At 38.3% G+C, this 17,450-nt stretch overlaps 1 protein-coding gene across 3 annotated transcripts in view; it reads left to right on the forward strand.

Moving 5' to 3' along the window:
- The window catches only part of ZMYND11 (zinc finger MYND-type containing 11), a 107,998-nt gene that overhangs the window by 67,550 nt on the left and 22,998 nt on the right, over nt 1-17,450 (forward strand). For 2 of the 3 annotated variants that reach the window (XM_082479506.1, XM_082479507.1), the window contains exon 4: nt 11,873-12,034. In XM_082479506.1, the coding sequence (XP_082335632.1) occupies nt 11,873-12,034 (162 nt within the window). Of the gene's footprint in view, nt 1-9,014; nt 9,060-11,872; nt 12,035-17,450 lie in introns of all 3 variants that reach the window. The other variant, XM_082479508.1, reaches the window with a different exon arrangement.

Raw genomic sequence — 17,450 nt, forward strand, 5'->3', positions numbered from 1 at the left:
GATTTAAGTCATAAAACTGCACTGACCCAGAGAGGGGCATTATGAATGTATAATTTCAATTTACATGTGTTCATAAAGCCAACAATATTGTGCTCTTCTAAAGTGGAGATGTGTTAGTAACACCGGTTCATTGTTTGCATTTGAATGCAACATATCTCATAGCACTGCTGTAGTTTAAAATTGGTTCCTAGTGTCCAAGTTCTCTAATGAGAGTTGAAGACCGAGGCTTCACGCTTAGTTAAGGCACTTCAAGCTATTCCTTCACTGACAATGTCCATACAAGGTGATTATGTTTTCAAGAAGTCACTCCTTTACAGAGTTCTATTTTCCAATCATTTAATTGATTGCTTATAAAAAGAGCCAGCAACTCTTTTGCCTAGTTAACTCTGACTTTGGGGTTTAGTTACAACCATTTTACTGTGCCTTTGGTCCTCTCCATATCTAAATTATCTCCTCTCCAATTCTTCCCTCTGAAGATATTTTTGTTTAGTGGAGAGCATGCTGTTTGGAAGGGCAATTTGCTTGCTTTCCTGTTTTCAGAAAACATTGGAAGTAGAATGTGCTTTTTCCCAACACACCCGTGTATTCATAACTTTCTAACTTATTACTGGGGATTTTCTGATATTTTATATCTAGAAATTACTGGTCCTTGTGAAGTGACTCCAGATACTTTCAAGTCTCAAGGCTGCCTAAACAATCAATCTTTTCATTCTGTCTGCTTTCCCATCATTTTAACCTTTGTTGTAACCACTGCCAGCACTGTGAGTTTTGAAGGTGATTTTGTTAACCCTAGTGATCTTAGGCACAAACCCAGTGATTATTGTGATTTGATGTGTTGCAGCTTCAATTTACTAGGCTCAATCTCTGAAAAAGGAGTATTTTGGCTGTTATGTTTGTGTTAATCAAAATTGTTTTAGATTGAGCAAAGGCTGGATTTCTTACTTGCCATGCTTAATTGCTTTTGTAATTATATTGATTTTTCCATGCTAGGTCAGTATTGGTAGACAGTTTTTTGAACTGGCTATGTCATCTTGAGCCTCCATAAATAGGAAGATAATTGTAAAAAGCTAAAGACCGGTCACTGTGAGGGTTTGAAACTTTTCTGTACATAAAATACAGTTTAAATTAAAAAAAGAAAACCCAAACCTCAAACCAAAAACGACCTACATAGCTACCAGTTATTGCTAGCAAGCCAGGGGCTCCCAACTAACTAGGTTGAGGAATGGTTTTAATGTGCATCCCATTCATTTCAGTTAGGAGCAGAAGGATAATATGAAACACCAATAGTGACAGCCAGTGCCTTCATCATGAAAGCTCTTACAACTAGAGAGCACAAAGAGGAAGAACATGTCACACCAAATGAAGAAAAATTTCCTTCAGTGTTTAAAAAATTCTCCATCTGTCTTACCCATCCATATTGCCTTTAATCTGAAGTTCTGAGTTCACTGATCCAAAGACAAACATAGCCCGAACTATGATAGTTACTATTTCTCACATGTTGTAACAAACTGAGAATTTTCCAGGCCGGAACGTTCCAGGTTGACTCCTAATTATTGTGAAAGTATCAGTGTTCTTGACATTTGGTGATTCACTGATGCAAAGAGTTAATGATCCTGTGAAAGAGAAAAGTTCAGAGTTGCTTCCATCTCTTATTCCACACCTCAGGGAGAGTATGAGGAGGCTTTGAGGGTCAGGACACATAACAGTCTGGTCACACGAAAGCACTAAAGGGAAATGAGCTTCTGGAACACATTGAATCTTTCTTTGCTGTCTATTTCTCCATCCTCTAAAGTCCCATCATTCAGAGCCTATTTTGCCAAGAGATTTCCACCATATCAATCCACTGTGTGCTAAAAGCAATGATTTTTCTTGCAAATTATCACAAAGTGCACTGGTGTAAAATTCTGCTAATTAATGAACCAAAAATTGTGTCCCCTGGTGTAATGTCCTGCTGTGGATTTGTGAAAGTTCAGAAAAGCAAATACTTTCAAATCACCAAATCAAAGCATGGACTATTTTGTCCTTGGGACGCAAATTAGAATTCTGAACTCCCACCTCATGGATGAGAAATTCTTGCTGTATTAAAGCCAAGACCCTCCTTTGTCTTTGCCTTAAGGCTATTAGCATGCAGCTCATGAGAATGGCCTCACTGCCGTTCCAGTGGTTCTTCCTGTCTCCAGGTGGGTTAAGAATCGTGAGCAATTCTCTGTATTTCTTTTCCAATCTTGTTCTTCTCTTCCCATCTGTTCAGAAGTATTTCTTCCCTTTCCTCTGCTTATCCTTATTTTTCATCCCCTAAAAAAGGAGCTCACGCTGTTTGGAGGATCTTCATATTACCGAAGATTACACTAGTAGAGACCATCTTATTGCATACCTAAGAGATGATATTTCTTTTAAACCAGCAAAACAACCTCATCAGCGTCTTCACTTACCTCTCCCAGCTTTGGCAACTTGACTTTTAAAAATTCAATCAGTGTAATGCTGTATTCTCTGAGGCTTTCACTCGCTATTCTAGAGTTGAGATATTGATGATGTTCTTCACAGATTTCACAAAATGTTTTTTCTGATTGAAAGGGTGTTCAAAGAGTGATAATTTACTTACAGGTTTGAAGTAAACTGGTCAAACTGGTCTGTACTAAGCTTCCGTCATGGGACTTAAATTATGCTAATGGCCTAGATGACATAGATCAGTCCATCTTGAGCTTGTACTGAAAATATGCGTCTTGGTTTTTTCCACCTCTTTTATGCCAACCCTGACCTAGTAGTGTTGCTTTTATTAACTTTGTGGGTTCAAAATGCTCTGCATCTCTGGCAACTGTTTTGAATCTTTTATTACTATGTCATGCTGGTCACTGAATGAAACTTCATTGAAGCTGATGGACTTATTAATATTCATGCTTCATTCACAATAAATGCAGCCTTTGTGCCACTTGACAGCTGAAACAATACCAGCCACACCTACAGCCCAGGGGACATGGACAAGAAGTTGGAGATTTAAGCAAGGTGTATAGGAAGTTCTGCTGTTGGTTCAGATAAAATGTTTCTGTGTGTGCAGAAACATCAACCTGGAAAAGCACTACGAAATTCCATGGAGAAGATAAGACCAGAAAAGCAATGTAAACATATTTTAAGAAAGAAAAGGGGAAGAAGACCCCTTCTGTGCACAGTTGTTCTTGGAAGGAGACTTGGAACTGCAAGCAGAGAGATGGTTTCTTTCTGGTCTGTATTCATCCTCTTTCTAGGGGAACAAAACCTTCACATACATAATCTGGAAATAAAAAGCATTACACCTAATAAATACTTCACTCCATCACTGATTTATCTCCCTAATGAAAATAGCCTACAGACCTCCTCTTGGCTCAACCTAAGTAAAAAAGTGGTGACATTAATAGCAGAAGCAAATCCAGTTTCTGAGGAGATAAGTTGAAAGTTTCTGTTAACCTTGAACTCACTTGGAATGTGAAGAAAGAAAAAAATATTTTCATTTGAAACCATTTTCTATTTGTAGTATCCTGGAGAATACTTGCATTGTCTCACCTCAAATCATGTAAACTACTGCTACCCAAACATGATCTTCTTGGGTGGGAAATGGAGATTTATTCATTGCTTCAGGAACACAGCTTATAGGATGAAAAGATATGTGTGACAGGGATTTTAGCAGTCATTTTGGCTGCTGGCATGCTACTACACTTGTTGAAAAAACTTCACTTCTTTAGCTGTGGGAGCTAGAGACTGGCTCTATACTTTGGAGCCTATTACCCTGAATTGTCCAGAACATACCTACAAGGTGGGAGAGGGAATAAAAACCTACCTGTCATGGCAGGCATCCAGAGAAGACTTTGGCAACACTGCCAGGAACAGAAGACTTCTGAGACAAACTGGCAATAAATTAATTAGACAAACGTAGGCTTGCAGATTAAACAAAATGAAAGAAAGCCAAAAGTATTCTGAGAGACTTTGGAATTCACTGCAGAACCTGAGTCTTCTTGCATCAGTGCATCAGAAGAGGAAGCAGTTATCTGAAGAAAATGGAAATGGATTATTACGAGCCTATAAGTATGTCTGTGTTTAATATGCACTATGGAGAAGCAGATTTTAGTCTGTCTCCTTACTAATGATTTTATGTTGGTTCTTTTTAGAATAAGACTGATTTCTAAAATGAGAGAAATTAAAAACAATGTAAAAAAATCCCAAACAGTTAATTGCCGAGATTATGAAAAATGTGGCCATAATAAATAAATAAATAAATGTATGTACTTCCAATTAAGCAAGATGCCGAGGTAGTTGTGAGGACATATGAACTCATAATTGCTTTGGATTTCTTTGTGATAAAACATGAGTAATGAGTACCTACCAAGTGTACTACAGTCAGTTTATGGAAATCCATTTTAAAGATGAAGCCCAGGTCATCAAAGGAAAGGATCTTTAAAGGCAACTGATTTGCAATGGACAGATTATCTCGTCTGTAAAAGCACACATCATTGTAGCTACCTGCTGTGGTAGTTTTTTAGAAAAGGAAGGAGAAGATAAAGTGAAACAATTTTCATAAAGGGATTGTAGCTGCTGAACTCTCTTTGGCTTTAAAGGAGAGATGGATGCTTGTTTATTTGCTGAGCACTTTTGATAAGCAAAAGCAGTAGGAAAAAAATAGGTGCGAAACAGGAGGCAACATATCTAGTAAATACATATATACAAGGAAACTACTGAGGAGAAAATAAGCTTATTTTGATGCCGAATTTACTCTAATGCATTACTATAACATTAAATGTAAAACATGGGATGATTTAAGAAACTTTATCATTGTAAAGCAATCATCCTGATCAAGTATGGATGCTGTACAGCAGTGATAAAAGGGGAATACTTTATTAAACAGCTCGCTCACCATTGGCCTGCTGCAAAGATGGAGTAAGTCCTCTGGGCCATCAAGGAATTAATCATGCCTTCCTCAGTTCAGAGCCTAAACTATCGTTCTGATGAAAAGATAAAAGCAGATTCAGAGGGCTACTGAAAGCAAATTTGCAGGCGGATTCATGCTCGCCAGTAATAGATTGTGGCATGAAGAGAAGGCTGACCCAAAGGGCAGGAGGAGGACTGCCCTCACAGCAGGCTAGGACCTCTGGTGAAAAACATAAACAGCGTCCCCGCTGCATTTGAAAAAATACTGGAAGTGGTGTTCCATGTCACATGTTTGTTTGACCCAGGTAGTATTCAATGTGTGGTAGTGTCTGAGTGAAAACCAATACATCTGCCAGAGATCCATGATAAGCTGAAGATTTTTACTAGCTACTGTACCCAACGAGATACAGCCTGTTTAAAAGAAGAGGCCAGTGGGCACGTACAAGGTGTACATGCTCGTCTCTTACAACTGCTCTTCTCTGAGCCTGTTTCAGACTGCCTTTTGTAAGGGGCACAGATCCTGATATTCACACTTTGAAAGAAGTATCTGTGAACAGACAAATAATTTAAATGCACAGTAGCTGTTTACAGCAAATGTATAAATAAGAAGCATTTCCCTCAGGTTTTGTACTGGGGGACAGGAGCGCACATAGGTAGTGCGTCCCCACAGTGGTTCATTATGTTTGTCGAGTCATAAAGACTGCAAAACGTACTGCAGAGTTTTAAGAATTATCTATAGTAAAGCTCATGTCTGATCGAGAAAGCTTTGATGGGAACAGATGCTGCTTGAAAAAGAAGGAAAGGAACTGATTGATTAAGAATGGGGAATGTGTTTAGAATGAAATAGATGCTGCATTGTTTAATGTGAATGGGGGCATAGGTTCTTGCAGCATACTCTGAGACCTCTTAAGGAGAGGACTCAGATAACAGAGAAGAGTGATGGTATGGTAGATGCACCCATGCTAGAATGCTGTAGCACCAATTGTTATTATAATAAAGGCTTTTCATTTACAGCAGAACGTTTGAAATATAAAAGATTAAGTACAGGAGATAGGAATTACTTCCCAACAGCAGATGATGATGGATGCAGGTTGCAAAATGAAGGATGTGAAAAAAGTAATGTGTAATCCTTGTGGGAGGCATTTCTTTCAACGTATCTGTGCACTTGATATGGACTGGTAGTCAACTGTTTTGGGTTCCAGTGAGGAGTTACTGAAAGCCAACAAAGAAACCTTAACAGCAGAATCCAAGATTTTAAAAGCTTCTCTCTTTGCTGAAAGTGGGAAAATTGAAAGAACTCTGATGTTAAAGCTGATGGAGGTGGGGAGAAGAGAAAGAAGTGTTCCTTATGGCTATCCCCAAATCCTAAAATACCAGAATCCAGAACATTTGCCTCAGAAATATCTTCCAATTGGGCATAACCTATCTCGTTAGATGTCAAAGAAATGGGAATCTGAGAAATGGTAGGAACACATTTGTTGAGGTCCTTTTCAGTTTTCTAAAGGATTATGTAATAGTCAGGAAAAGATTGCACTAAAGTTTTGGGTTGGTGGTTTGAAAATGTCTTAAAATAAATGTACCGTGCAAATACTACTATTTTTAAATCGTTTTTATTTTGTAAACAACTTCTTTCTGCTGGCATGGACCTTGTTGCCGTTCTAGATTCCACCACTGTCACAGACCAAAAGTGTTGTTAAGATGCAAAGTGGTGAAACCTACTCTGTATCTGCTAATACTCTTACATTTAGACTAGAAGTGAAAAACTGCCGCTGAACTGTTCTTTGTCTGCTAGAGAGCTGGAGCTGTAGGGACTGTTAAAGCACAGACACTACACAGGGCTGATTATGAGTTTGTGCACAGGTGGGTCTGAATGAAAATCCAGAGATCTGGAAGGAGCCGTGTGTGCATGAGTGTGGATGAGAGATGTAGAGAAACATCACAGTGGTGCATAGGTAAGCAGCAAAGAAAATCTGAAGAAGCACTTGAAACAGAACACCTGGAAAAAAAAAGTCCAAAGAGTGCTATGGAACAAGTGCCACACAGGAAATGCTGGGAACCATGAGCTCCATGGAAAATGCTTTCCTTCATTTGCGTCATATTGAATTTAGGACAACAGAACTGTATGTATATTATTCACAAATAAACATGATTGCGCCAAAGAGATAACTGACTTATAATTGTTTTTCCCATCTATGTGACCCTTTCTTTTTTTTTAGCTTACTGGTTGGGTCCAAAGGATATCCATAATTTGGATGTTTTGGGAAATGTAGTTCAACAGTGTGAAACCAGCAAATCCCCGTAAAGGGGAGTTTCATGAATAGAGTTTTGCCTTTTTTCCCCCTCCCTTTTCCTCTCTCCATCTGATAGTAGAGTGACTTAATACCGAGTATCTGGGCTACCATTAAGGGACTTGGAGAAAACAGATTAACAGGTAAGAAATGAGCTATGTTAATGGAATATGCATTATAAAAAGGTGAACTGGTCCTTTTAGACAGTATAAGAAAGGAGGTTATATTGTTTTCATGTGCTATGCCTACATATAATTTATAGGAAAATAAAAACTTCACTAATTGTTTTTACATCTCTTTTTTTTTTACAATAATTATGGGCTTGCTAAGGTATGGAAGTGACCTAATAGTTACAATTGTGACCTCTAAGTTATTGTTAATTTTACTGTCAGTATGTGCTTCACATCTCCTTCTTAATGGTATGCTAATTGTACAGCAGGATGTCAAATTCTCCAACATACAGATTCCCTATTTCAATTACAGCTAAGTAAATCTCCATTACTAATGAGTAAGCATTTCTTTTCCACGTACATTTGCATTATAATGGACATTTTCTTTATGTACTAAAATTATTCTTTCCTTGACAACAACTATATATTTTATTCTACAGTAAAGGCTACGACATGATGATTCATTCCTTTCTGTTGGGTTTATCTGTATTTAAATTGTCAAATGTTCTGGATGGCCTGACATTTTCTGTCCCATGTTATTTTCCTGTACTTCCAGAATAAATTTATGTATTTGCTTTAAGACAACCTACTTAAATCACAAAAAAAGTAAGCTTAGGTGTCGGACATAAATTAACCCATATTTTCAAAATTGTTGCATTGTTTCATCCATGTTGCTGAGAAATCTCAAGTATTTATGTCAGTGCAAAGTGACCTTTATGATATAATGTTTGACTGATTTGAATATAAAGAACAAGTGACCACAAGTGACCCATATCATTGCAAGATCACACTCTGCTTAACAGAGCATAGCTCTTTGGCTGTTAAGTACAATCCCCCAAACAGACATTTGCTGCCCTGCTGATGCATATATCCAGAAATGCAATGGGCAGCTGAGTAAAACGAAGGGGGAAGGCCGCCTGTTACATGTGAGCTATGCAGCTTTGCTGCCAAATCCGCTCCCTCTTGGGGGTTGCGGCCAGTCACTGGGTGCCGCTGAACTGCTGAACTTGGGCAGCCGGGTGCTGTCGGCGGAGGATTCCCTTCGTCTGCCAGCGCCGTGACCCAGGAGGCTTTCCCTGCCCCGTGTCAGGAAATAAGGTTATTGGCAAATTGAGTCCCTGTGGCAGAGATCCTTCCTTCATTCCGCATGGCCCCAGGAAAATGTATCGCCTTTTATACACGAATAAGGACTGTGAGTTTTATTGATAAAGTGATAGTTTAATCTTTGATAATGTGCAGCAAAGAAGGTGTTACTTTGATTTTGGTGGGGCCACTGCCTATGCAGCAAATTATGTCACAGGGATCTTTTTTAGATGCCCAAAGAAGTTTATGTATCAAAGAGAGTGCATTAATTAACAGTCATTAGTATTCTTGACAATTTCTAAGTTGGCCTGGTGGTGGGTGTGTGTTTGGGGAAGAAGATGGGTGTTGGGTTCTTCTTATGATATAAGTACATGGGATAGTTTAAAGAAACAAAATGTGGTAAAAGCATTAGGTAGCATTCCAGAAATGCAGGAGGAAATGTATGCAACCAGATGTTAGAAGTAACAGATTGATTTCCTGGTCACTGTGCATGAATTCTTTCTAGCCTTGTGTATATCCTAATAATCGGATGGCTTACAGTATAGATACAAAGTTTGTTTTGTTTTTATTTTGAAAGGCCTACGGTATGCAGCCTTTTTCCCAGACAGCAGCAAAAAACAAGGTGAACAATTTTTGCACTATGTGGTTTTGAATTCTGTCATATTTTCTATTACGTTTCTGTCTTCCATTAGGATAGCTTAGTTTACTATATTAACCACCACCATCATCCATATCACTTCCAATTCTGAGTTTAGTCTGCATTATGTATGTATGTAGTTTGATGATTTTTTTCTCTCTCTCGGGGGCTGGAAGTGGTTACTCACATGTTACAGTTCAAGATGTTGTTACAATGGTTGCCCTTTAATCAGTCATTTTCGGAGTGGCTGATGACACCTGGTGGTGTATTTTGTAAATGCAGACTTAACCGTGTTTGCAGCTGGCGGAGAATTTTGACCTGTCCTACCCCGAGCACTGACAGTCAGAGTTTGAGCCATTTAAATGAATCTGATCTCCTGCATGAAAAAGATACCTTGGGAGCACATTCTCCTCCCATTCAAACTTATGTAAACCAAGAGAAGCAATAACATTTCATTGCTGTTGGAGCAAAATTAATGCCTCTGACCATGCTGTTGAAGTCAATAGTGTAGTTGTTCACAAGGGCTATGTACCTTTTTTATTTTCTTTATTATCTTTTCAAATATATTGCATAAATGAATGTTTTATGTATGCTTACGCACTAAATATACTGCATTAAACTAAAAATCTTTTTTGTGAAAAACCTGGGTGATTATATTTAGAAATAATGATGTTTTCAAAACTTTACAGTGTGAATACTGAAGGAAGCTTCTTCTGGTGTTTCATTTAATGTCATGGTTTCTGGCTTGAGTGTATGATTTTTCTTGCCAGCAAGTATATTTCCGTATATGTTTATGAAATTCCACATCTCTTTGCCAGCATATTTCCTAACAATGAAATATCTGGGGTATACCAATAAATAGCAAGTATGAATAAAAATTAAGACTCCTGGAATCCTGATTCTGTGGTGAAATTCCTCAGTAGCCAGGACCTATTGGGGTCTTGTCAGTTTGATTTTTATCTGGATAGATCTTTAATCAAAACTGATTCTTTTTCTTGCTTAATTGGCCCTTTACTGCCAACTGATTATTTTTTTTTTTTTTTGGTTTCATAAAGATAAGTATTACACTTAATATGAAAGAAATATAAAGCAATACTTTATCCTGATTTTTCTCAGTCTACAGGCAAATCAAGTATATTGACAATGCAGTATCTTTAGTTGTTTCTAAAATATTGTAAAGAAAGGGCGCTCAAAGTGCACTGCCACTGGACTTTGTGGAAGGGGAAAGATTTGGTGAAACGAGAATTGGTTCTTTATAGCCAAATTTGGAGGTATTATTATGCCATTCTGAGATATACAGAATTGGCAAGTAAAATTAAATGAGGAGAAAAGATAGAAGAGTCAAGTTACACTGTTAATCTGAACAACAAAGGAGGGCAAAGTTCTGAGTTCAGAAATCATTGGTTAAGGGTTGTTTGGGTGTTTTTTCCTCCTAAACTCACTGCCCCTGCACTCCAACATTCATGGTATGTAAACTCCAGTGTAGGCAATCTGGGTTGAGGCTGTCCCAAAATCTCTTACATTCGTGGGAGCTCTGGTCAGATGAATTAAGTACACAACACAGCTGCTCTTCAGCATGAGGGACTGCAAGTGCCACTTCGGTGTAGCACTTCTTATGCTGCTCCGTTGGAGGAGACCTATCACACAAGGACTTAAATGACCGTAGTTCCCAGGCACGGGGAAAATGAGAATCAGACAAATGCCAGTTCTGGCAGTTGGTGGGAATGGCTAACTCCACCTTTACAGCATGACGTTAAAAATAGCTTGATCAGATTTTTATCAAGATAATTTATTGAAGAATAGGAGTCATTTTTTTCAGAGATCTGAACCCATTGAAAAGTGACTTTTGACATGAAAAGGCATTGGGAGTTTTATCTGAGATATGACAGCTGTTTTGTCTTCTAAGTGTAGGGAAAAGTGTGGCATTTCAGATAACAAATATAAGCATTTAACAGTGGCCACTGGCAATTCTGCTTGGGTTTAGTACTATAGATTCCTAGAGCAAAATTCTAGCTCCAAATTATATGCATGCTGCTCTCATTTACTTCAGCAAAGCTTGTGCACGTGTTTCAAAGGTCAGAATTTGGCCGTTGGGGCTGAATTTTCAAGGAACAGTGTATTAAAGACATCTGTGCATCAGCAGAACCATATCCTTTGTCTTCTGTAGAACATTTCAGGAATAAGCCTAGTGCTATTGGGCACTGCAAGGGAAACATTTTCTCTTTTTTTGAATTGCATTGGGATTGCTTAGCAGAAACATTTCTTGCAGTAATAGGTTCATGATTTCATTTATTTCTTGTAACTCAATACTTTGATGCTGAAAAGTTGTCAGTTTTAAGAAAGTAAAGACTGGAAGGGGCCACCCTTCAGAAAATTACAGTTGAAAATGCAGTGTAACAATCAAAACAAGGAGAAATAGTCCAAGGAAATAGGTATGGTCTGTTGAGGTGCACAAACTTTTGTTTGTAGTCTAATACAGAGAGGTCAACAAATGTTTTACACAAAGGTAGAAAACAAACCCACTGTTCATTGTGGACAGAGCTCATATTTGAAATTGTTACTAATCAGACACTTGAAAAAACTAAAACTTGGCATTCATATTCTATTGGAGTTAGTGCGTATTAAATTGATGAAGATCTTTAAGCATGTAGGTTTTCCCCTGTTTTTTAAACATTATACACTTCTTTAAATGTTTATAATGTCTAATTGCTGCTGGATTTCAAGACATATCAATTTTGTTCTTAGTTCCTGCAGATTCTGACAGAATGTCATACCGAAATATTTTGTATTTTTTGTAGGACTGGGAAACAGAAAATCATGACTGGTATTGTTTTGAATGCCATTTGCCTGGAGAGGTGTTGATATGTGACCTGTGTTTTCGTGTGTATCATTCCAAGTGTTTGTCTGATGAGTTCAGGCTTAGAGACAGCAGTAGTCACTGGCAGTGCCCAGTTTGCAGGGTGAGTACCTATGAGATTTCATGTGCTGATTAGAGGATTGATATTCATTAATAGATTCATTAAGGTGTCCAGATGGTCTGGCCAGGTTAATGGATAAAGAACTGAATATTGAAACGATGGTACATAACTAGAGCATCTATACAGAGATACCAAAATATGGTGCATGTAGCAGATGGTCATTTTTGAAGACTCCAGCAAGTTTTACTTATGCATTTGAACGCACACAGTATACTGTGTGGGAATGTGTGTACGTATGTATGCCATGTGTGAATGCAGTATATTGTGAAAATCTTCAACACGAGTAAACAAATTGCTGTATAAGATGCTACTGTTTTTACTTAACATCATTTTAATGAATCATAATGTAACTTTTTTTTTGTATTTTGATGACTGCATTCTTAATATTTTATTGGAATCATATTGTACATTATAAAGCCACAATCACTGTTGAGGGCAGTATCAAAAAATATGGGGTGAAATCCTGCTTCTCATTTAGTTCTGTGGATTCTATTGGTGCAAAGAGGCCAATCTGGATTTCACCCATAGCATGCATATCTATATTGCTTTTTCTTTAAAATTGCTATACTTATGAGTGTGGTAGGGAGACAGCAAAGAGTATTTGTTATATACTTTCTAAGAATGAGCAGGTATGTTGTCTACATGTCATTAGAAGACAAAACATTCTAGTCAGGTTGGTGCTTACTGGTACCTGGCCTTGAATCAGCCAGATACTTCTCCTTAATGTTGTCATCTCCGTGTCACCTCCCCCAATGGAGCACATTCCTAGGCTTCCTTAAATGGAGGGAATTATGCATATGAATGTTTAAGATAAAATTGTTGCTATAGAAAGGCATAAAACTGCTAGTTGTACTCTGCCTTGGATTGCTGGAGGGAGAGGAAGTTCCCTGGCTGAAAGCTTAGATCTAGCTGTAGAGCAGCAGACTGACCTTCAGATGATCTGTGCTGCGAGGAATGTAAGGGTTCAGGCGCTTCGTAGCGTGGAGAAGCAGTTTGTGAAAACACATGGATTGTTTTGTTTCAAAACAGCACTTTCTGACTGCTGTTACCTTAGAACTAGTTGTAAAAAACCTGTTGCCTGTTGCCTCAGATGGGGAGCTCTCAGGGTTTAGGGAAATAGCAAGAAAATGGAGCCTGCCTCAAGGATGCGGAAAGGAATGAAAAAGAAGTAGTGGCAGGGAAAAAACAGTGAAGAATAAGGACATGTACTATATCTCTCCGTACTGAATTACTAACATTTAATTTAGCTACTCAATATTCCCTCTGTTAAAACAAATAAAAGCCATATAGGTGAACTGCTTTCAGATTTTTAAATAAATCTTGTTTAATAATTGTTGGTTCTGGTAATAAGTGTTGATCGTTCTTATAAACAGTTAAAATTAGGTAAACTGGATCCAGTCTCCACTCTAGTTTACCAATAATTTTAGATCACATCTGGTGAGAGTAGGGAATGTAAATAAGCCACCTTGTATATAAGGTGGCTTATAACATCTACCTTGTAACATGGCTGTCGTCAGTGCGGGAATGCTGAATCATTGCATGAAATATGCACAGACAGGTAGCGTGGTCAGCTTTGAGAACAGTTTGACTTTCATCTTGAAGCCTTGAAATCCTTTATGGCAATGATATTAAACAAAAGTTTACCTTGAAAAAAATCCTGTGAAACTCAGACCATGTGCACTGTCTGTCTTTCTGCATATTGGTTCCCTTTTGTTATACAAAGACTAAGGAGAGGTTTGGGGGGGGTTCTTAAATTCTTCTTGCCCCAGAGATCTTTGACTTGCTCAGTGCCTCAGATGATGATCAACCTATTTTTGTGAATATTGCCATTTTTAATGCCATGGCATCCTTTTTCCCCCTGTGCTAGCAGCTCCTATTTTCCTTGTAAGTAATCTGAATCACTTCAAGCCCTAATTCTGCACACTTGGACTAAGGAGGCTTGGACGGTCCCTGTAAGCAAATGAGGTCTAGTTTGGCATGGGAGTTAGCATCCTTGTGTCAGGCTTCAGTATTCTACTGCTACGTTCTCCCCACCTTCATAGGAAATGACTGCTCTAATTTTCTTTTAAAAGCCAGAGAGAGGCCTATATTCAAAAAAACTACGGTAATTGGCAGAGCCCTGGCTGATGTCCAGAGGACGTAACAGAGCTTAACTATCTTGCATAAGGGCAATGGGATTTACTTTGCATTATCAGCAGTAAATATGTATGTTCAAGAAAAGTAATAGCTGGGACAAAGAGGTGCATATATTTTCATACTTTATTCTTGTAACTGGACATAGCACTTTTCACCTGGGGATTTCAAAGCTCTTTACAAAGGTGAAGTAAAAGTATGTTTGAAACCTAATATATTGGGAGAAATAATCTAAGAACACTTCATTGTTATGTAAAGATTGCTTCTGTATTGCTGCCAAGGTCAGCAAGCGTTTGGATTATTCATTTCACAATTGCTGGTTGTACTAGTTCAATCAACCTGCGCAGCTTTATCTTGCACACTTGACTACTCAGAAACATTTTATAAAGGACATTGCCAAGGATTTGTTCATAACTTTAAAATATTTTCCCTCCCATAACGTTTATAACAGTCCCTTGCAAACCTTGCTCTGAACTCTGTTTCCCTGCTGCATCCATAAGCAAGAATTTCCAGTTCCTGGCTTTTTTTTTAACTTAACAGTACCAATCTGAATATTTTGTACCCTACATAATTCTCAGCAGGAGTCAAGAGTCAAACAAAGTTCAATTCAAACCACATTGCAGTGATTGAAAATTTTCCCTGACTGCTGAGTAGTCATTGTCTTAAGTGAAATAAATTGGTATTATCAGCAAAGTTCTTGGTAGACAGGTCACAAGAGAAAGACGCGATATTGAAAGAACTTAGGGGTTACATTCCCCACTACTGGCATGGTCCATTCAAGACAGGGTTAGTCAACTCGATCTCTGAAGGATGCAGGAGACTTGTACATTTATTGCTGCTCTTTGGTTAGATAAAAGAAGAATTTAATTTTCTCCAGCTGTTCATTTAGCACCTAAAGACTACAAAAAGTACTGCAAAAGTACTAGGGGTTTTTGGCGCTTAAATAGATATATACAAAAATCAGAATGGCATAATATTGATCACATGTTGGGGTAACTGACTACTGTTATTTCTTTTTCAAAAAATTCAAATTTTAAAGTATTTTTATAGAAAGCCAAAATTATGCATGGTGACATATAGTTTGTCCCAAAAGAATAGATTTTGATTTGTGAAATAAAAAGAAAGAATTATTCATATGGCTTAACTTGACCACTAAATTTTTTACAATCATCTGATCAGAGATTGATCTTCCATGCATGTGCTCTACAAGGAATTGTAACCAAATTACCTATCATAGTGTGTGTTTCAATATTTCTGTTTTTTATATACATGAGAGTAAAGTAAACAGTATAGATTAAGATATTAAATGCTGTGCTGATAAGTATTCTGTAAATAGGCTATTTCTGAGTTCTGGTACTGCACTAAGCATTTCATAGAGTACACAAAAATACACCATCATGCAGTTTACTATCAACGTCAGACATAATTTGTCAAGTGAGAATGACAAACAGTAGAAAGTTAGAAGCACAGAAAGATGAAGGTTACTTAAGTGCAGAAACTCAAGTACTTAGATCAGGGGTTTTTAGGTACTAGCTGTCAGTCAAGATGGTTAATGTAAAATACAAAGAAGGAAAAAAGAATATGGCTCTGTTGACTTTATGGGGTGTTATGGTAGGAGTTTGTTAGGTAACTGTGTGATGAAACATGTTCTATAAACAGGATTTGGCATAATCACACAAATAATAGCCATGGATTGGTGGGTGAAGGGAAGTCCTAGTAGTGGACTGATATTAACAGCACATGGTTCAGTGTGCAGAGCCCACGTCTGGGGAGGTGTTAGTGCTTGGTACGTCCCTCCCGTTCACCTTGCAGCCACATGCATCCTTGAGTAAATCAGGGAGCCAGCAGAACTGGGCACTGTGTGAGGCGTATTTAATAAAACCATAAAGGAATTTGTCCACAGGAGTGAGAAAACTGGGAAACTTCCACTTAGAGCCTCCTACCACCTTCTCTGTGCATGTAAAAGCATATTTAATTCATACGATGCTTCATATTCAGAAGGTACTCAATGCATCATACAAGTGCAGACCAATTTGTGGATTTAGCTGTAACATTTCCAAAAGGACCTAATGCTTTGAAAAGTCTAGTTTAACTGTATGTAGTCTTGAAAGAGGCAGATCTTACACCATATGCTGCTCATGTAGATGCTTTTCTGTGTGCTGCTTAGGGCATACAGCACACTGGTTGCTCTCAGACCCATCCCGTGTGCCTGCTTACCTTTCTTAATGGTACAGAAAACCTGAGGACCTGAGGGTTGGGAGTTTGAGAGGGCAGCAGAGCAGTAAAGCTTTCCATATGTAGCACCAAATTCCTCTGGAAATTCAAGCTCTAAAAAAAAATCCAAGGGCCAGTGTGTAAAGCAAAGAGTTTCTAAACAGCAGTGGTGAATGTATGTTAGACTCATGCACATAGTTCCCCTTTGCAGATATACCACTGGAAACCTGTATTGCTTCTGAAAATGGAACTAGTGCCTTAGAAACATGTATCTGTCATTGAGCAGCCTTCACCTAATCCATCACTGAACTGCAATGAAGCTCTTTGATGTGTGTATACACATGACAGTTGAGGGAGGAGGGGAAAAAAGTATTTGTTAGTGGGAGATGATAGGGAAACCTCTTTACATGGAGAAAATGTAATTTAAATGCTTATAGCTAGACAGAATGCTGGCACTAACACTTTGCATTTCTTAGAGTTTCTCTATTTTTTCTCTTCAAATGAGAGATTGCAGCAACTGCAGCATAGTGACCATTGTCGCCCTGGGAGTTGAGAGCTACATGCTAACTCAGGGTGCAAAGGATAGTCATTTCCACTGTAAACAGTGCTACTTCAGCATGGAGTGTTTCTTAGCAGTACCCCTCACTGCTCCCAACCTGGTTTGTAGTTTTCTAGTGAGTTCCGGCACCATAAGCATGTCAGAACTGCTAATTAACTCACACCTGCACAGTGCAATATATTGCTACCTACTTTAATGGCTAAGCAGTATTATTAATCTGGAATATTGAATACAAAAAGCGATGTAAATCCAAGCTTCAGGTACCAGCTTCTAAGAAACAGATGTGCCGCAGAGAATAAGGCATATATAAGCTCTGTCCTTCGCCCACAAGCAAAGACTTAGGTTGCAGCCTTGGCCTTCCATCTACCAGATCTCATTAATCTTCTACATGAGGATTACTATTGTGAAGGTTATTACTTCACTCCTACATCCCCTGCGTAAACACATATGCCTGACCAAGCCTTTCAGTTTACCGTGATTCAAAGCAGAAGG

Source organism: Vanellus vanellus (genome assembly GCF_965231255.1).
Source record: "Vanellus vanellus genome assembly, chromosome: 2".
Taxonomy (NCBI): domain Eukaryota; kingdom Metazoa; phylum Chordata; class Aves; order Charadriiformes; family Charadriidae; genus Vanellus; species Vanellus vanellus.